The sequence below is a fragment of the Alternaria conjuncta genome (assembly GCF_024043145.1).
Source record: "Alternaria conjuncta strain BMP 0040 chromosome Unknown scaffold_29, whole genome shotgun sequence".
NCBI lineage: Eukaryota > Fungi > Ascomycota > Dothideomycetes > Pleosporales > Pleosporaceae > Alternaria > Alternaria conjuncta.
The window spans coordinates 55268-76379 of NW_026250118.1; the positions used below are offsets into that span (position 1 = coordinate 55268).

At 47.1% G+C, this 21112-nt stretch overlaps 3 protein-coding genes across 3 annotated transcripts; 2 read left to right on the forward strand and 1 right to left on the reverse strand.

The window, feature by feature from the left end:
* Positions 1 to 784: 784 nt before the first annotated feature.
* On the reverse strand, positions 785 to 1497 carry J4E85_011023 (uncharacterized protein; the record flags this gene model as incomplete). Its single annotated transcript, XM_051475226.1, has 2 exons — positions 785 to 815; positions 866 to 1497. The coding sequence occupies 2 exons, from the start codon at positions 1495 to 1497 to the stop codon at positions 785 to 787; spliced, it is 663 nt and encodes a 220-aa protein (XP_051320930.1).
* A 1271-nt stretch (positions 1498 to 2768) lies between these two features.
* Positions 2769 to 10391, forward strand: J4E85_011024 (uncharacterized protein; the record flags this gene model as incomplete). The annotated part of the gene is made up of 6 exons (XM_051475227.1): positions 2769 to 3113; positions 3159 to 3304; positions 3383 to 3620; positions 3682 to 4296; positions 4353 to 9426; positions 9475 to 10391. The coding sequence occupies 6 exons, from the start codon at positions 2769 to 2771 to the stop codon at positions 10389 to 10391; spliced, it is 7335 nt and encodes a 2444-aa protein (XP_051320931.1).
* Positions 10392 to 12192: 1801 nt separating this feature from the next.
* On the forward strand, positions 12193 to 16994 carry J4E85_011025 (uncharacterized protein; the record flags this gene model as incomplete). Its single annotated transcript, XM_051475228.1, has 3 exons — positions 12193 to 12344; positions 12399 to 12464; positions 12518 to 16994. 3 exons carry the CDS (start codon positions 12193 to 12195, stop codon positions 16992 to 16994), a joined length of 4695 nt encoding a protein of 1564 aa, XP_051320932.1.
* Between the last annotated feature and the right edge of the window lie 4118 nt (positions 16995 to 21112).

A 21112-nucleotide genomic window follows, 5' to 3' on the forward strand; every position in this document is an offset into this window, starting at 1 on the left:
CAACACTAGCTCCGGGCTGCGGTAAATGTAAATGCTCCAAAGTCTAGATTCTGCGAAACGCTGTTCGGTCGATGCCGGATCAGCGATAACAAACAATCACATATGCGCAGTCCGCGGGTATGTCAATCATCGTCGCAGCATCCGAAGGCGCGCCCCAAGATGACGTGCGTTAAATCGTCCTTCACCTCGCGAAACAGGTCTTCGGGTCCGCCGCACCGTGCCACAACATCCCTTTCGCTTTCGCCGCAAAACAACACAAAAGGGGCCTCCTCTGCGACATGCACACACTCCTTTTTGCCCATATGTCGGCACCTGCACCAGGCGAGGAAGTCTGCACGTGGACTTTACCGGACGTCGGCCTCGATCTAGACTCTTCGCCCGCCCTACATATATTAATCTTTTGGTTAACGAAGGGAGTTTTCTTGTGTTTGGGCCAATCAGGAGGGAGCGCAAGATGGTATGGATATATTGCAACTTGCGAAAATGTTCCGTGCCTGCCGCAACTGCTGGCTCGCGACTGCCAATATGCATGCCGGCTGTAGCATGTCTTTACCATTTACCCGGGATCTCATGGTCTTCGCGGCTCTTGCTCATGGGATTGGGGGTCTGGATGCAGGCGGTTTGGATGCGGGCAGTTGCCTTTTATACGATCACGTGAGAAAGATGTCTTCAACATCTCACGCTCCAGCTCACACAACACCGCGACCACGCTATCCGACATGAGAAGTCCTTTGACCTTCAGCACCTCCGCCCATAAACTACAAACCCATTCCGTCTTCGAATACTACCACCAGTCCTGATCTTTCCCGCTTCTGCTATCCACCGTTTACTCGCGCCAACCCGTGGCCTAGGTCTCTGTTTGTACCCTCCCTTATGCCACGTCCCATCACCCTCGTACTCGAACTCAATCCCCAACCCCCGTTTATCAGGATTATCGAATCTGTCCAGCCAGCGATTCAGTTGCGCATGGCTATCCTTCGCACCAGCGGTATACGACAGAATAACCCGTATCTTGCGCATCGGCACCGCATGACTGTCGTATGCCCCAGCGACCTCAAGTCCATCGTTGCTCAGCTTCTTCAGCTGAGCCTGCGACAGCCGGTTTAGGAACGTGACGACGGGTGCGAAGTTGTGGTTGCGCACTGTGGTTGTTATGACGGGTGCGTGGAAGAGGACGGCGTCGATGTACTCGGAGCAGATCTGTCTGTTTACTCCGGCGAGGCCGCAGCGTGTGATGATGTTAAGGGCCCCGGGTTTGAGCGTTGATGTGTTGTCGGATTCTAGGACGTGCTTGTAGATTTCATCTCGTAGCTCTTGCGGAAGGGCGAGGAAGGGAGGTAAGGTGGTGTAGATTGGACGTGGTTGTATGGGTGTGATGGCTTTACGCGCACGTTTCTTGGGCGCTGGCGCATTGTGGGTGTTGGGAACTGGGTTAGCGGCTTGCTCGTCCAGTTTGCGCTTTGAACGTCTGAGTTCTGGGGCTGTTGCTGTAGTCATTGTTTGGTTCTATATGGGATTCCATCAAGTTCTACACGTGTAGTGCTGGTTAACATATACTCACACCTCGCCAAGGCGGGCGTGGTGATCATCCAGGCAGCAGCAGGCAGCGACGAGGCCGTCAAGTGCTATGAGAGTCGGCCCGACTGCAACGGGTTCCTCCCAACACCAGCGGCCTCCAACTGCTTTCATCCGAAACACATCCAGTATCTCGTGTTACCATCGCTCTTATTGGAAGAAATGAAAAGGTATAGGTATCGCATTGATTGCGAAAGCTGTGATGGCTTGCTGCAGCCTGCCCACCAGATGCAACTCTCATCTCATCATTAGGCTCCCCTCACCGGCACTTCCTATGCGCCATCGCAGTACCAGTACAGGATTACCCCTCATCGTACCATGCTTTATTTTTCGTCAACTATATCTTCGAACTCGATTAGTGAGCGACAATCGCAATCTTCAGCCTCAACATCGTCGCACCGGCGCCCGCCTTCAATCCTTCGGAAATTATTTGCCCGCGCTCGCGAATGAGGAATGTTGCCACGGCTGAGGACGGTCGCAAGCTCAAGAATACGCCAGGTTTCATGCAAGCTTTCAGCTACTGGCCAGAGTTCCAGGTCTATCTGCTTCAGCTGTAATTTAAGCCGTTGCTGACAAGCCAGCATGTGCAACGTCGGCGGTGTCTGACTTTCCCCGTCCCAATAAGCATCTTACGCCGCTTATCTTTGTGCAACCTCAATCACTACTGGACCAACCGAAAGCGGCCATCTCAGCCTTAAGCCATCTGTTACACTTCCCTTCTGCAGCTTTACGTTCTGACATTTGTCCATCACACCACCTTCTTGAGGAGTCTCACTGCAAACTAGTCTGAGGTTTCCATCAGATGATGACGGCAATCATCAGCAATGCGACTGCCTTACCATAGCAGACCGCTGTAACGTTCGGTAACCGACCAGTAGGATCTGAGACGATGCACATGCGAGAGCCACGCCGATGGCTGAGCTCTGTCTCATGCGGTGATCAAGAGCGGGACCGATGTACTCAGACCATATGTCGCGGCCGCTATTTTTGGTTCACAACAACTGCAGATACTGCGGTATCTGGCTGGCGTTAGCGAGTCGAGGCGTGCAGTTTGTCAAACACCGCTCTGTCCTTCGCCGATGTGCGCGAGGCTGTTCCTTAAGCCCTTGTGGTCATCGAGATAAAGGTCTCCGAATGGCGCCGCTTATGGCTGCATCCGTCTCCAAAATCCTCTCCTAGCGTTTTCCTTCAACATGCTGCATCTCACGCTCTTGCAGCTAGTTCTGGTTTCCGTCGTCTCTTGCTTGAGATTCGACAAAGCATTTGTTGGGTACAATCTTAATGAGAACGAAGCAGCTATAGACCCCCTCGACTACTCAGGCGAATGGAAAGACCACACATTCCACCCATCACCAAAGAATTGGCGATTCCCATTCTACACACTGTTTCTGGATAGATTTGTCAACGGCGACCCGACGAATGATGATATCAACGGGACGGTGTACGAAAAAGACTCGCAGAGTAATCAGTTGAGACATGGAGGTGATTTGGGGGGGTTGGTAGATAGCTTGGACTATATTCAAGGACTAGGTATCAAGGTAAGCAAGTCTACTGCTCCATGAACTTCGAGCTGAGACGTACAGGGCATCTACATCGCCGGCTCGCCCTTCATCAACAATCCATGGAAGGCAGACTCCTACTCGCCGCTAGACTTGACGCTTCTCGACAAGCATTATGGAGATATCGCAGCATGGCGAGCAGCTGTTGACGCCATCCACAAGCGGGGGATGTATGTGATACTGGATCACACAATGTCGACGTACGTAACACAAGTGACACCGATCACCCTAGCTAATCGCGTGTGTAGAATGGGGGACCTTCTTGGCTTCGAGGGTTTCCTCAACGAGACAGCACCATTTCGTCCAGAAGAACACAAAGTGCAGTGGAAATCGAACCGCCAATATCTAGACTTCTCGTTCGGGAACATTTATAACGACACATGCGCATACCCCAACTTCTGGAACGAGTCGGGGCAACCGGTGTTGAAGGATTCGGACAAGACGTTTAGCAGGCTTGTCGGGTGCTATGACAGCGAGTTTGATCAGGTATGCTACACAATCGATAGCGAGAAGCAAAGTAGCTATACTAACAACCTACTTCTCGCAGTACGGTGACACCGAAGCGTTCGGTGTATTCCCCGACTGGCAGCGCCAGCTATCCAAGTTCGCATCCGTCCAAGACCGTTTACGAGAATGGGTACCTTCGGTCCGAGAAAAAATCGAACACTTTTCGTGCATTACGATAGCGATGCTGGATATCGATGGCTTCCGATTCGACAAAGCTACACAGGTTACCGTCGAAGCGCAAGCTGAATTTGGCGACTTCGTCCGGCAATGCGCGCGAAAGTATGGGAAGAACAACTTCTTCATGCCTGGCGAGATCACAGGAGGTAACAACTTTGCTTCCATCTACCTTGGGCGCGGAAGGCAACCCGATCAGGTTCCGGACAACATCACCCAAGCCGTCACGCTGACGAACAACTCGGATGACAAGTATTTCCTGCGAGCACATGGTAAACAGGCGTTGGATGGAGCTGCGTTTCATTACAGCACATATCGATCGCTTACCCGCTTTCTTGGATTAGATGGCAATCTGGAAGCAGGATACGATGTTCCCGTCAACTTCGTCAATGCTTGGAATACACTTCTCACCACTAATGACTTCGTCAATGCCGAGAGTGGGGAATTTGATCCGCGACATATGTATGGAGTCACGAACCAGGTGGGCTCTCTCCAGCATCTCTACACCGTTCCTATCATAAGTACTAACATCATCAGGATGTCTTCCGTTGGCCCGCCATCAAGCAAGGCACCGAGAGAATGCTGCTTGGCCTTTTTGTCACAACGATCCACATGCCTGGTATTCCAAAACTTCTCTGGGGCGAGGAACAGGCTTTCTACATACTTGACAGCACTGCTGCCAACTACATCTTCGGTCGACAGCCGATCTCTTCAGCACAAGGGTGGCAAAACCACGGTTGCTACCGCCTCGGCAGCTCGCAATACTACGACATGCCACTCGAAGCGGTACTCGATGGCTGCAACGACGACACCGTTAGCCAAGATCACCGAGATCCTTCGCATCCTGTTCACAACATCATCAAGAATATGTACCGCCGCCGTACCCAGTATCCAGTCCTTAACGATGGCTATTTCCTCCAATCGCTCTCCAATCAGACTCGCTTGGTGCAACTGCCAGGCTCGAATGGAACGAAATCGGAGTTCGGGATGTGGAGTGTCATGAGGAATCAGTATCCGGATGTACAAAACCTGACCGAAGGGACTGGATCATCGCAAATCTGGCTCGTCTACTCCAACGAGGATCGCGATGTTAGCTACAAGTTTGACTGCAAAGACAAGGATAAGGCATTCATATCCGCATTTGACGCTGGAACGACAGTCAAGAACCTGTTCGCTCCGTACGATGAGATCAAACTCGGGAACAGCTCTACCGCCTTAGGCATCGACGGCTCAGAGGAGTTCAATGGTTGCGTCGACGAGCTTGATATGAAGGCGTATGACTTCCGGGCGTATGTGCCAAAGGCCAGCTGGCTAGATCCTATTCCCGTCATCACGAAGTTCTCGCCAGGCCATGATGCCCAAATCGAGTCGACGAAAGGGGCGGGAGACAGGGATTCACTTGACATTGAGTTGCAGTTTTCCGAAGCGATGGATTGCGACGGGATTACGAAGGACCTCGTCATTACATCTGATACCGAGAATGACTTCTCTGCAACAGTTGACGAAGACACTGTCGACTGTGCTGATATCTCGTCGCTAGTATCGAATCTTGTCGGTGGCTCCATCTCCAAATGGAGCTGGAAAGCGACTCTGAAGGATGTCTCTCACGGCATTCACACTGTCACCGTCAAGAACGCCACTACTAAGGATGGAGAGCGCTTCACGAACGCCAACGATCGCTTCATGATCCGGATCGGAGCTAAAAACAACCCTATGGTCTTCCCTCGTATCGCAAACTACACTACCGGCACACTCAAGAAGGACTCCAAGGGCTTACACGTGTCGCACGTCGCTCCAGGTGCCAACAAATGGCGATACTCGACCAATTGGGGATCAACCTGGAGCCAATGGGAAGACTATAAAGGCGGCAACAGCGACCTTCAGACGCAACCCTGGTCCGGTACCAAACGTCAAAGATGGGAGGGCGAGCACGTCATTCTTCAATACTGGAACCGCGTGACTGGGAGTAGCGATCACATCCAGCACACCGACACGAATTACAAGGGCCAACCAAGACGCTTTCCACATCTCTTTGCCCATGGGCCGTACAATCAGTTTGGGTTCGATGCCGGTATCGACAGCTCATTCGACCTCGGCAAAGACGGGAAGTGGAAGCTACACATCATGACCGAATGGCCTTCGGTGGCCCAAGTCAACGTCTGGGGCATGAATCCTGGCGGTAAACCCGACGCGGGCTTCGTCTTTGGCGACGTTGACAAAGACGGCGTTCTGGATCGTCTTCCTCCAGACTCTCTCGCAAAGAACGTGCTCAACATGTCTGTTCTGCCACCTCGACCGTACCTAGCGTATCGCGTTGAGATCGACGACGCTACCCTGGCATACAAGCTTGTCTACACAGGCAATCGCTTCATACAACTGATCATGTTCGCTCTTCTCTGGTCTCTACCCGTGTTGACAGCTGCAGTCAGTATCTGGATCTACAAGGGCGCCTTCTATGGTGTCAAGTTCAACCAGACGGGTGTGAGCGCACAAGGTCTCGCTTTCTTCGCATCTTTGGCCTTTTGGCGCCGCGGCCACAAGTTTGAGAGTATCCAGTCTGACGATGTCGTCGAGCTGAAACGATCTACACCGCGACTCGGCTTTCCAAGGTCGCGAGACTCGTCTCCTATGCCGGCTGCGGCTATCGGTAAGTTTGGCGCCAGTAAGAAGAGGCCGATGATTCTTATCGCGACCATGGAATACGACATCGAGGACTGGGCGATCAAAATCAAGATCGGTGGATTGGGTGTCATGGCGCAGCTCATGGGGAAAAATCTGCCTCATCAAGACTTAATCTGGGTCGTTCCTTGCGTCGGTGGAGTCGACTATCCTATCGATGAACCAGCGGAGCCCATGACGGTGACCATTCTCGACACTGAGTACGAGATCCAGGTCCAGTATCACAAGCTTAACAACATCACGTACGTGTTGTTGGATGCACCGATCTTTCGCCAGCAGTCTAAAACTGAGCCTTATCCACCTCGTATGGATGATCTGGATTCCGCTGTGTACTACAGCGCTTGGAACGCCTGCATCGCTCTGACCATTGAGAGGTTTCCTATCGATCTGTACCACATCAACGATTACCATGGCGCTGCAGCACCGTTGTATTTGCTCTCCAAGGGACGAACGATACCTTGTGCGCTCTCCCTACATAACGCAGAGTTCCAGGGATTGTGGCCCATGCGCACACCAAAGGAGCGCGACGAAGTCTGCCGCGTATACAATCTCGAGCCTTCAGTCGTCGAAAAGTACGTCCAATTCGGCGAAGTCTTCAACCTTTTGCACGCTGGCGCAAGCTACCTTCGCATCCACCAACGTGGTTTCGGCGCCGTCGGGGTCTCAAACAAGTATGGCAAACGTTCCTACGCTCGCTACCCTATCTTCTGGGGTCTGAAGGAAGTTGGCAGACTACCGAATCCTGATCCGAGTGACACCGCTCCTTGGGAACCGGAGAAGGAGAACGAGAATATCGTTGTTGATCCGGCGTACGAGGCTAGTCGTGGGGATTTGAGGATACAGGCGCAGAAGTGGGCTGGTCTGGAGGAGGACCCTAGGGCTGAGCTTTTCGTTTTTGTTGGTCGGTGGAGTAACCAGAAGGGTGTCGACCTTATCGCCGATGTCTTCCCCGCCGTCCTCGAAAAGCAGTCGAACGTGCAGCTCATCTGCATAGGTCCCGTCATCGACCTCTACGGAAAGTTTGCAGCTCTCAAGCTCGGAAAGATGATGGAGAAATACCCAAGACGCGTGTTCTCCAAGCCCGAGTTCACCGCACTCCCGCCTTTCATCTTCACGGGCGCTGAGTTCGCCCTGATTCCATCTCGCGATGAGCCCTTCGGTCTAGTCGCTGTCGAGTTCGGTAGGAAAGGAGCGCTTGGTGTGGGTGCTCGCGTCGGTGGCCTTGGACAAATGCCTGGCTGGTGGTTTACGGTAGAATCAACAACCACCAAACACATGCTGCACCAGTTCAAGTCAGCCATAGAAGACGCCCTGGAGTCCAAGACCGAGACAAGGGCGATCATGAGAGCGAGATCCGCAAAACAACGCTTTCCGGTCGCAAAGTGGGTGGAGGATCTCAACACCCTCCAGCAGACTGCCATCAAGATCCACAACGAGAAGAAAGACTCGGCATCCAAGGGCATCTTCCGTCCACGATCACGGGCTGCGGCTTCACAGACCTCGCTGCAGTTCCCTGATGAAAGCTTCTTTCCTCCTCAGTCTCGCGCTGTCAGTACTGACAGGCTATCGAATTACGAAGAAACGCCTGTTGAGAACGACACCGAAGTGCATGACCCTGAAAACTACTCCACAACACTTCGTCGCGGTCTCTCGCTCGGTGTCCGTTCTGGACCTGGACACGAAACAAGGATGCATCCCTCTGGTGATGCCATCACACAAGTTCACAAGCGGCGCTCGCCGTCAAGAACACCAGACATCCATGAGTATGACCCAGAAGGCGCGATAACGTCCAGTCAAGGGTCTTTGCACGATCAGGAGATGTTCATCAGCCGCGAGCAAGCAGAGGCTGACTACCGAGAGTCTGAGCGCCGCCTCGCCGTAGCAGCTCTCGAAGGCAACACTGCCGCTGCGTACGGACTAGATTCGCCGCCTATCGACACGAGTTACCGGGGACGTGGTAGATCTCGCAGCCCGCTTGCAGACGACGAGACCGACGACATGCTGATAAGATCGCCACCCACAAGTGGTCTCCTCGACCCAAGTAGCCTCCCAATGCGCGTGCGATCATCGCACCACCGACGAAACCGATCATCTGCTCTCGACCTAAGCACCATCAAGAACGCCAGTACAACCGATTTCAGCCTACAGAAAGTGGATCCAACATTCGAAGACAAGACGGGCGTGTACTACACAAAATTCGAATCCATGCTCAGCAGCCTCAGCGGCAAGACATCCGAAAACGACCTCTGCGTCGAGCAATTCCTCGTCGACAGCGAGAAAGAATGGTTCAAGCGGATGCGCGCCGAGAGACTGGGTCGCGGCGATCGCGCGCGTTCTCAAGACAGCCGAGCGGGTCTGGGTATTAGTCCGCGTCCTGCGTGGCCCCGGGAGAGTCTGCACAGTAACGGCAGTCGGACTTCGAGTTACTCGCACTACCAGTCTCCGTCCATGCAGGAAAGCGAGAATGATAGCGAAGAAGCTTCGCCACGGCCCTCGGGCGAGGTGGACGAATTTCTACTCGGTGCGAACTATCAGCGCCCGTCGCTGCTGAAGCGATGGTTGCAGACGCGGATTGGTGATTGGCCCATTTACTCCATTCTCCTCGCGCTGGGGCAGATTATGGCGGCGAACTCGTATCAGATTACTCTTCTGACTGGTCCTCAGGGCCAGGGTCCGGAGAAACTGTATATTGTTGGTGCGATCTTCATCGTTATGTCGTGCGTCTGGTGGGTTATGTTCCGTACGCTGCCATCGAAGTTCGTCCTCTCCACGCCTTTCGCAGTCTACGGCGCTGCTTTCCTGTTCGTGGGTGTTGCACCGTTTGCGGAGTTTGGAGTGGCGAGAGACTGGGTGCAGAATGTTGCTACGGGGCTGTATGTTTCTGCTTCGGCTAGTGGCTCGATCTTTTTCGCGCTGAACTTCGGTGATGAAGGTAAGTCTTTCTCTTCTTGACATACCTTGCTCGTACTGACGTATCTAGGTGGTGCGCCAATCAAATCCTGGATCTTCCGCGCTTGCATGATCCAGGGAACGCAGCAACTATACATCACAGCACTCTTCTACTGGGGAAGCACGCTCGCGAATTCCGACGCAAGCAATGCGCTTACCTCTTCGCCCAAGGCCGCAATGATCACGCTTCCAATAGCCGGTTTGATGTTCACCATCGGAGCTCTCCTCATCACGTCTCTGCCATCATACTACCACCAGTCCCCAGGCAAGATCCCCTCGTTCTACAAAACACTCCTCCGCAGAAAGCTCGTAGGCTGGTTCTTCGTCATGATCATCCTGCAAAACTATTTCCTCAGCACACCCTACGGACGCAGCTGGGCGTACCTCTGGTCTTCGCACGCAGCACCACAGTGGGCAATCGGCCTGCTCGTCCTCGCTTTTTTCGTCGTAATCTGGGCAGCCTTCCTCTTCCTCTTCGCCAAGCTAAGCGGTAGCCACTCCTGGTTCCTCCCCATCTTCGCCATCGGCCTCGGCGCACCCCGCTGGGCCCAAATGCTCTGGGGCGTCTCCGGCATCGGCAACTGGGTCCCCTGGATGCCGGGCGGTCCCGTTGCCGGCGCGCTCGCCGGTCGCAGTCTCTGGCTCTGGCTTGGGCTTCTCGACGCTATTCAGGGTGTGGGGTTTGGTATGATGCTCCTGCAGACCCTGACTCGGATCCATATCGCGGTGTCTCTTGTTCTAGCCCAGATTCTCGGTACGGTCGTTACGATGCTGGCGAAGGCGACGGCTCCCAATGCGAATGGGCCTGGAGATGTGTTTCCGGATTTCTCGGCGGGAGTGCTGGCGGGGGTGGGTAAGCCGTGGTTCTGGATTGGGCTGGCGGCGCAGTTGGTGGTTCCGTTGGGGTTCTTTAAGTTTTTTAGGAAGGAGCAGTTGAGTAAGCCGTAGGCTTGTTAGTTTAGTAACGCTTGTTAGTGTGGTAATATAATGCTCTTTGTATTTTAGTTGTCAGCAAGAGGGTTCGTCGGGCCAGTGTGACCTTGCGTTCCACCGAGGGAATAACTTCACGAGCGCGCATCGGCAGATCTACGTTAGCATCAGGCTCTGAGGATTTAGTTGGCGTTTCTAAGAATCCAAGCATGTACCTAGGCTCCGAACATAGAAAGTATGGTGCCTTAGCTACGTAGTACGCAGGGCGCGAAGCAGGATACGGAGCAGTCTGGTCATTCGGCATCCAGTTCTGGAGCGCGTACAGCACCGGCAAGTATCGTTCCAAGCCATAGTACTCGTGTGTACTCCATGGCCTTGGTCTACAGTGTATAATGCGCGCGCACGTTTCATGCTTTCGAAGCAAGGCGTTGGTGGCTGGGAGCACCGATAGGCTCGTCATCGGTTTGGTCGTGGCTAGGTGCAGGTATGCGCGTTGCATTTTCGATACTTCAGGAAGGAGCGATTGAGATGCGTAGTATGCGTCCAAGTTAACGAAATCGAATAACTGGTGCCACGCTGCAGTACCACATGGCTACTGCAATGCGGTGGTGGGGTTGTATCGACTGCTGGGTCGGCAGGGTGTTACAGCGGGACACGCGACGGGCACGCGATGTAGGGCAGTTGGCGGCTTGGCATTGGCAGGAGTCACGTGTAGAAGTATCCGTGCAAAACATTCCAAGGTTTGGTGCTGACGTGAACACCTTAATGTTGACTTTCCCCAAAATCAAAGGTTGTATATTAATGGGACAGTAATTTGACATTGAGTTCGCTGCCTGACATGTTTGACGCGACTTCTTCGGTAGTCGGGTGCTACCTATGTAGCTAGGTACCGAACGGCATGCAGTCCTGGGGCGACGAAGCGACCCTTCAGTCGCAACAAGCTTCATGACTGATGTGTGTCCACGCGAGAATGCCGCCAGATTGCGTTCGAGACATTGTCTTCTGCGCAGCTTCCAAACTTCCGATCGTATCCACGGGCCTGGACTCCCGTGAAAAACGGGAAGCCGGCTGGGCCGAAGCGGTACCCTCGTTTCATCCTCGACATAGCTTCTCGACTTCCAGCTAGACTGTGGCAATGCAGCGAGTGCAACTACCTCGTATCTCGAGATTTGTTCGTATGTACGTGTAGCAGGAACCAGGCCTGTTACTTCCTTTTTCGGGCGCGAAGGTTCCAAAATGACGTAAGTACGCATCGGTGCTAGTAAGCGCTACTCAAGCAGTCAATACTCTCTACCCAGCCCTCTCCTTTTCTGCATCAAAGGCATCTCAATCGCGACCAAACCGATCGTGCTCGCCTCTTCGCCATGACGCTTCGACGCATCATCGTTGCTCCCGCTGCCAAATCTGAAACCGGCGCCTCGGCCTTCAAGAGAACTCGTTATTTATGGAGATGCAGCGTCTGTGCGGACTTTGGGGCCACGCCAAACTCAATGAACACGAGTTCCTACCCTAGATGCATGCTAACAGCGCAGGTACCGGCGATCATGGTGCCGTAGTCGCTTGTTGGTGCCCTGCTAGAACAGCCCCAAGTGGATAGGTTGACGAATTTCTCCCAGATTTCGCGCCCTGATGAAGTTTGCGGCCTTAGACCAGCATGGCTAGCAATTTGGGTATTCGGGCTCGGATAAGGCGATTTCTCCCGTGCTTCTAGTCGGTTTCTCGATTTGGGAACTTGACCAAAAGGTCGGGTTCTGCTCTTTCTGTTCTTCGTTACGTTCTTCTGCGAATCCTACCCCTCTTTCTAAGGGAAGCATCAAGTATGCGTTCATTCTTTCTTCTACCGCTGTTTGCTATATTGCAGATATGTCAGGCTTTCAGCTCGCCGGATATTTACAAGCTCACGCAGCCTGGGGGTGCGAGTCCAGACTTGGGTGAAGATAGCCAGCCAGCTACTGTACCATCGCAATCAAGGTAAGAAGACCATATGCATGCCATAATGTCTTTTCGCTAACTTGTCAATGACAGACATGCAAATGGACCGGACTCCGGGCTCAACATCTTTCTACCGAACTATAAAGCAGACCCCAATTGGTAAATCTCGACTCACCAGACACGCGCATACACAATAGTTAACACCAGTTCAGGCTTCCATTGACACTATCTCTCAAGACAGTCGGTTTGCAAGTCAAGGTCATCCAGTCGCTTAACATCTCGTCACAATGCCGGAATCTACTCATCTACACCTCTCCGAGCGTGAGCTACAGCCCGAGCTCTGCGGATGTCGCGACCTTAACCTCTTTCGTGACGAAGGGTGGAAGGTTAATCTTCATGAACCAAGTACCCACCGCTCTCCAGGCTCTTGCTGGTGTTTCTGCGTCAACCGTAGACACGAGCGGTGCCAGGTCCGTCCTGCAGTTGACGAATACTGAGACACCGACGCAAGCTGTCCAAGGTTTCGACTTTACGGAGTACTACGACGTGAACATGCCATTCTTTGAGAACTACACCGAGACTGGTTTGATCAATGTTGGCTATACACCTATCAACGGCTCTCAAACGCTCGGCAAATACCTGGTCCGCAATGATGGTGTCGACAGCGCAGATACATCCGCTACAAGCGCAGCGATCGTCAAGCACCAGCCGTCGGGCGCCAGTGGATACGTTTACAGCTTCGGCATGGACCTCGGATACTTGTACATTCAGGCTCAAGCCGAAGCCGGCGGATACTCGCCTTGGTACGATGGACATTACTACCCTGGATATGACATTGGAACCCGCGTCATCAAGAACATTGTCACCACCAGTCCTCATTTTGTGAGCCTCTGGTCTGTTCCCTACAATAAAGGACTTGCTTTCACCACTACCTGGGATATCGACACGTACGTCTCGTATCCACACGGCCAGGGTATCGCGGCTGCTGCACAAGATCGAGGTGCCGCGGGCAACTTAAACCTTCATACTAAGTACATCACCGACGCTTATGAGACCGCGTACTTCCAGTATGGCGTTCCCTATATCTACCAGATCAGTGGATTCCGAACTGCTCCTGATGGAAACCCGTTCATCGACTTTGGTAGCCACACTGTCAGTCACTCGCCCAATGCGGCGGGCTTCGACTACGGAACGCTTCAGGAGCGGTTCATCGAAGGAACTGATGCCGGTTATTACCCGGTTATTCACCAGTGCGGACCCAATGCTGACGGTACACCCACTAATGGAGAGGTCTGCACTAAGGGAGGTACCAGTGGGCTCTCTTTCTACACATCAGGTGCTTCCGCGTCGGGAGAGGTCCGTGTGAGTGCTTGGTTGATCCGACACATACTCCACGATGAGTTCAAGACTGGCTACAACATGACCACCTATCGTCCGGGTAATCTTGCGTGGAGCAAGTACCAGGCCACCCACTGCGTCGCCAACGGCATCATTGGTGGCTCGTCATGCGCAGGCAACTCCCATCTCACCCACCTTCCTTTCCAGGTCACGCACAACCGCGAGTCATTCCAGGAGCTTCCTTACTACGAGTTCCCTCTCCAGTGGTCTGATGGTGACGGCAATATGAGCAGTGCCGACTTTCCAGGCTCAGACTTTGCGAACCAGATCAAGTACATTGAGAAGATGGCACGGTATGGCGGGCACTACAACATCTTGATTCATCCTTCAGACGCCCTGTTCGACAAAATCCAGATCCAGCGCGCGCTCCACGATAGGGTGCGTCCTTATGCAGTCTTCTTCAACCAGACAGGCATGGCCAACTGGTGGACCAACCGAGATCGCGCGATTGTAGACATCACCGCAGCGGACAACTCATCTGCGGTGATGACAGTCCGCTTGGACGGTCGCACAGAGGGACTCACTCTGCAGGTTCCAAGCAATTATGCCATACAGTCGGCCTCGGGCTCTCTCTCGGTCTGCCAGCAACCCTCCTACGATAAGACCACGAACGCGGTCGTACTGCGAAACACGGCAAAGGGGCTTTACACGCTCTACTTCGCTGTCGGAGCCAGCAACGCAACCGCCTCTACATGCCCTGACTTTACGCCAAAGCCGATTGGAGATACTGAGTGTATAGCATGGGATGTCATGATTGACGACTTCCTCGAACTCTACTTTGGCAGCAACAACGTCAATCTGCTCTTGTTGCAGACCGCTGCTACTGGTCTTTCGTCGAACAACGTCGATGGTACTCTGCAGCTTACCGCGACCACGAACAGCGGCGTCAACTCATACTACACTGAGATCTCGCGCTTCTGCTTCGACGCCACCGTCTACACCCATTTGTACTTCGATATGGTCGCCCCTCTAGGAAGCACCTTCTATGTGCAGCTCGTTTCGTACGACACTGGATGCAACTTCGAACAGCCAAGCGCCACGTACTTGGACGTTACCAGATACGCTCCTGCCGATGGCTCGAACCATACTGTTACCATACCGCTAGCCGACTTCAAGGGACAAGAAATGAAGCATGTCCGCGGAATACGCATCGGAAACATCTCGCCAGCACAGACACCCATCTACATCGACAACCTCAAGATCCAGAAGCGATGTGTGACAGCACCAGGAGAGGACCGCACTCCAGGCCTTGCGATTGAGTCATTCCAGAATGTTGATCGATGGATCACTGGTATCAACAACATCTTTGGTCAGACCGACTACAACAACTCGATGACGTTCGCGAAGCTTTCCGAGCTGGGTAGAATGCAGTTGCTGCCTTCGAGCGCAGATTCTTTCTTCTATACCGATACTATGGTCGATGGAGCTACCTTGAATGCTACTGCTTACACTGGTGTCTCTTTGAACGCGCGCGGCCCGCCCGGCGGCTCTTTCGATGTGGTACTTAGCTCAGGCGATGGCAAGACTACCACTGTCAACACCAGGTCTTACGCCACTTTAGGCCAGGATAACTTCTCCAATATCACCATTCCCCTCACGGCATTCTCGGGTATCAACACCGACTCCGTCAGCCGTATCACTCTACGTAACTTCACACCCAACGGTGGTTCATCTGCCAGCAACTTCACCATGAGATGGATTTCTCTTCTTGGCGGACCTTCTACGATCGGCGCCGGCCCACGTTGCCCAGCCCCGACCGGCTTTGTCGTGCTGAACTTCTGCGACCCGAATGAGTTCAAAACGCAGACCAATGCTTTGGGTGCGGCTATCTCTGACGACCGCACGATGCAATCGTACAAGCAGACTAGCCGCGGATACGTCGACCTCGTACCCAAAGACGCGACGTCCTACTTCTACTCGCTGCTCGCAAAGCCTTCCGAATGCAGAGCCGTGAACAGCTCTTACGACGCGATCATTCTCACTGTCTCCGGCCCGCAAGACGCAACCGCGAACATCGGGTTCAGATACGGCACTGATGGTTGCGGTACCAATGTAGTCACGTCTTATGTTCCGATCACCTTCAACGCCGCGTCAACGCAGCTCACGATTCCATTCTCTCGCTTCCCAGCTACCTTCAATCAAGAATACCTGCAGTCATTCGTTATGACCAACTTCAACTCCCCTGGCTCGACGTATCGCATCCACTCCCTGGTTTTCACAGGACCGGCGGATAGCCCCGGTTGCGCGCTGTGCTCAGGTACCATTCTGAACACTTGCACGTTCGTACCGGAAGTCCCGCGAGTGAATCGACTCCTCGGCCAAATGACCGATGAAGGGTCTCTCGCTTCATACTCTGTTGACGGCGACGGCTCTCTCGTCTTGGGTTCTACAAGCGGCTCATACTGGTACTCCCAATTCGACAACAGCGGATGCTACAACGCGAACACGCTAAACGCAACGGGCATCCAACTCTCCGTCGCCGCCCCCGCAGGAACCACATTCCGGGTTACGATGCGCTGGAAGACAGACGAGGAGTGCACCACACTCTCGCCCCCGTCCTCCGTCCCCATCACCTCCTTCGTCACATTCACCAGCGCCGACGCGTACCAAGTCGCACAGATCCCCTTTGCCGACTTCTCCGGCATGAACACCAGCAGACTCGACAGCGTCGCACTCTCAGCGTTCAACCCCTCCGACGTCGACGTCAAGGTCGGCTGCATCAGCTTGATCAACGTCGCAGCCACGCCTTCACTTCAAACATGCAACTGCCCCGACGACGCATGGCTGAACTACTGCACACCCGGCGTCGCAAACCGCAACAACCACGGCTACGTCCAAAGCGACGACGGCACCATGGAAGTCGCACCCGTCGTCACGGATGGCGCTTTAGTCCTTCAACCCAGTGTATCAGGCTCATACTGGTACTCGCTGCAGAACTGCGCCGACGTCTCCGCGTCCCAATACCTCGTTCTCAACGTCACAGCCAGTCCAGGCGCGAGCTTCAACGTGCAGTTACAAAGTGGCGGATTTGGCTGCGACGGCCAGACGGCGATACAGCGTCTCAGTGTTGCGACGGCGGCGTATGGCAGTATGAACGGCAGTCCGGTTGTGCTGAGGATCCCGCTGAGCGATTACACGAAGATGAATAATGGCGCTTTCTCGTTGAGCAAGATTGATGCTGTTGCGTTGGAGGGGTTTAGTGCGGAGACGTCGAGGTATTTGATTCATTGTGCGTACTTTAGTGGTGGGGGTGCGAATGGGACGGTGGTGGGGAATGGTACTGCGACGTAGATGGAGTTGTTGATAGATATTAATCGTATTTCTTACTTCATCACGCCGTTGTATTGCTGGTGGTTGGCGAATTTGCACTCTCAAGCATCGCGATATCTGCTAGGTTACAACTATCAATTAGGCTGCTGTCGTGCAATCGTATACAGCAGGGATACCTTTGTCCTTGCTCACATGTTTAGTAGTTGAAGCTGCATGCGCTTCGCGATAGCCTAGAGACGTGAGGCGCATCGTCTTTCACCCTCCGCCCCCTCTCCTCAAAACAAAAAAAAAACGTCGCTGTCTGGCAACGCTCTCCCCTTGACAGCCACTGTACTCTCACGATTGTTGAATCGCCTGGTGGGATATTTCGATGGGCAAAAAAATTGTTGTGGCTTTTTGGCAAAAACACACAACAGCGGATGCGGCAAATTGTCAGCCTGGCAATTTGCCAACCTAGATCTCTCGCGGAAGACGAGTTTCTAGATTTACGCAATAGCTAACACAGAGATTAGCTATTATAGAACTAAACTAAATCTAAAGTCTACTTATTTAATATAATATTAGCTTAGTAGTTTTTAAGTTTAAATTTTTTCTAAAATAAGGGTTTTTTATTTTAGTTAAAAGTTAGAATAAAGATTTACTACTATAAGAATAAACTAAATAAAAAATTTATATATTATATATAATATTAGCTTAGTAACTTACTAATTTAAATATTTTTTAATATAAAAGTTATCTAATTAATTTAAAAGCTAGTATAAATTTTTACTAATATTAAAATAAAGTACTTTAAAAGCTTACTTATATAGTAAATTACTAGCTTAATAATTTACTAAGTTAGAATTCTTATAAATAGATAAAATTTAGATTTATATACTAGCTAATATAAAAATTAAATAGTATAGTAATATACTACTTATAAACTTTATTTAAATAGTAAATTTTTACTTTAGTAATTTTCTAACTTAGATATTTTATATATAAGTAGTTTTTAAATTTATATACTAGTTAATATAAAAGTTAGATAGTTTAGTAATTTACTACTTAGAAACTTTATTATTATAGTAAATTACTAACTTAGTAATTTACTAACTATAACTTATTCTAAATAACTAGTTTTAAAAGCTATACTTTATTTAATATAAATATTTACTATAATAGTAATATATTACTTAAAAACTTTTTATATATCTTAAATTAGTAGTTTAGTAATTTACTAACTTTAATTTTTTATAAAAAGCTAGTTTTTAAATTTAAACTTTAGCTAGTATAGAAACTTACTATAATAGTAATATATTACTTATAAACTTTATATATTAAGTAAGTTAATAGTTTATTAATTTAGTAGCTTAAATCTTTAATAGATAGCTAGTTCTTAAAGTTATACTTTAGCTATTAAAAAGACTTACTACTATAGTAATATATTACTTATAAACTTTATTTATATAGTTAACTTTTAGCTTAGTAATTTTCTAACTTAGATATTTAATAGATAACTAGTCTATTAATATATACTTAAGCTAGTATTATAGTTTACTATTATAGTAATATACTATTATAAAACTTTATTTATATAGCAAATTATAAGAAATATAATTTAGAAACTTAGATTTCTTTTAAATTATTAATATTCTAAATTATACTTTAGCTTATATAGAAAGCTACTACTATAGTAATATATAGCTTATAAATCTTATTTAAATAGTAAATTACTAGTTTAGTAATTTATTAACTAAAGTTTCTTTTAAATAACTAGTTTTAAAAGTTTTACTTTAGCTAGTATAAAAATTTACTAGTATAGTAATATATTATTTATAAACTTTATCTATATACTAAATCTTTAGTTTAGTTATTTACTAACTTAGACTTTTTATTAATAACTAGTTTTTAAATTTATACTTTATTTAATATAGATATTTACTATTATAAAAATATAGAATTTTTAAATCTTTAATAGTTAGTATATTTTTTACTTAGAAATTAGCTAAATAAAATTTTTAATAAGATATAAGTTTATATATTTATACTATAGCTAATATAAAAAGCTTTTATTATAAGAATATATTAATTTTAAAGCTTTAGTATTTAGTATATTATTTATCTACTATACTACTAGCTTAGATTTCTTTTAAATAACTAGTTTTTAAATTTATATTTTAGCTAATATAAAAATCTAGTATTATTAGAATTTAAAAATTTATAAGCTTTATACTTTAGTTAGTTTTATATTTAGTAATTAGCTAGCTTAAAATACTTTTATATAACTTATTTTTAAATTTATACTTTATTTAATATATATATAAACTATTATAAAAATCTATTATTTATAAAGCTTTATTCTTTACATAATTATATTTTTACTAATTAGCTAGCTTATATATTTTATTAATAGTTAGTTTTAAAAATTATATTTTAGCTAATAAAAAGCTTTACTATTCTAAAAATATAGTATTTCTAAAACTTTTTTTTTTAGTATATTTTATATTTAGTAATTAACAAGTTTAGATTTTTTCTATATAACTAGTTTCTATATTTATACTTAAGTTAATATAATAACTAACTAATATAAAGTTAAAATGTTTTTAAATCTTTACTATTTAGTAACTTAAATATATAGCTTTAATTAAGCTTAGATTTATTATAAATAGCTAGTATATAGATATATATATATATTAGCTAATATAGTATTTTAATATTTTAGTAATATATTATTTCTAGAGCTTAGGTACCTAGTAGATTATATACTTTATTAACTACTACTCTACTAGTATTTACTTATATATAGCTAAGTAGATAGAAACTTTAGTTTTTATAATTCTATAGTTATATATAAAGAAATAGAAAAATTACTTTATTTATATTAATAGTGTATAGCTAAAGAAGTCTAATTAAAGAAATATTATAGACTATACTACGCTATAAAGAATATAAGTATATTAAAAGTAAAATCTAAAGTAATTCTAGATAAAATTAAGCTACTCTACTTCTAGATTTACTAGAGATAGTAACTAGATTTTTTAAGATATAAGGCTACGCCTAGACTTTAGAGTCTATACTAGCTACTATACTTCTTACTTATATAAGCGCGCTACTTTTATTTAAAGTTATTTACTTCTATTTAAATTTTTAATATATATTACTTTATAGTATATATATATATAATTATCTAAAGTTTTAATATTTCTTACTAAAGCCTAGAATAGTAACCTAATATAAGTATTATATTAGCTTACTATTTACGTAAAATACTAACTTTTATAATTACTATAATTACGCTTTATAGCTAATTAGATAATTACTTTTAGTCTACTAATTAGTGTCTTAAGTCTAATTTAGTTATCTTTATAGTAAAATAATATAAAAAGATATTAAAAGATATTAAAAGACTTTAAGCTAGTCTCTTTTAGAACTACTAAATAATTTTAATATTAATTTAGTATATATTACTATAGTAATATAGTTATTTTAGTATAGACTTATTTTATACTTACCTATATAACTTTCTAGTTTATACTATAACTAGAAATAACTAAAAATAATATAATATATAGTAATAGCTATACTAGACTAGCTATATTTATTCTCTATTTACTATTAACTATTAACTATAATATAACGCTATATTAACTCTCTAGATAGATAGTACTTAATAATAATAACTACTTATTCTTAACTATAAAGCTTTATAGCTATTATAGTAGCTATCTACTTAAGTATAGTAATACTTAAAAAACTATTTATAAACTTCTTCTTAATATTATTTAATATACTATTAAGATAGCTAATAATTCTATTTAAAGCTCTAATTTATAACTTTAAAGTATTAGAAATAAGTTTAGAAAAGCTTAGTTCTATAATTAGTACTAGTTTATATATAAAGGTATAAATATAAATAGTATAAGTCTCTAGCATATTTATAGTAATAGAATAGCTCTAATTAATATTAATAATAAGCTTAAAGTAGTAAAAGAACTTATATATATTAGTAGTAAGCTTTTTAATAGTAAGACTAGTAAAAAGAAAAATTAATAGCTTTACTTTAAGTAAATATATTTATAAGATAATAGTAGTAATAAAAGCTTTAAAGCCTTTAATAGTATTAGTAAAGTAGCTCTTTATATATTTTAGAAATCTTTTTA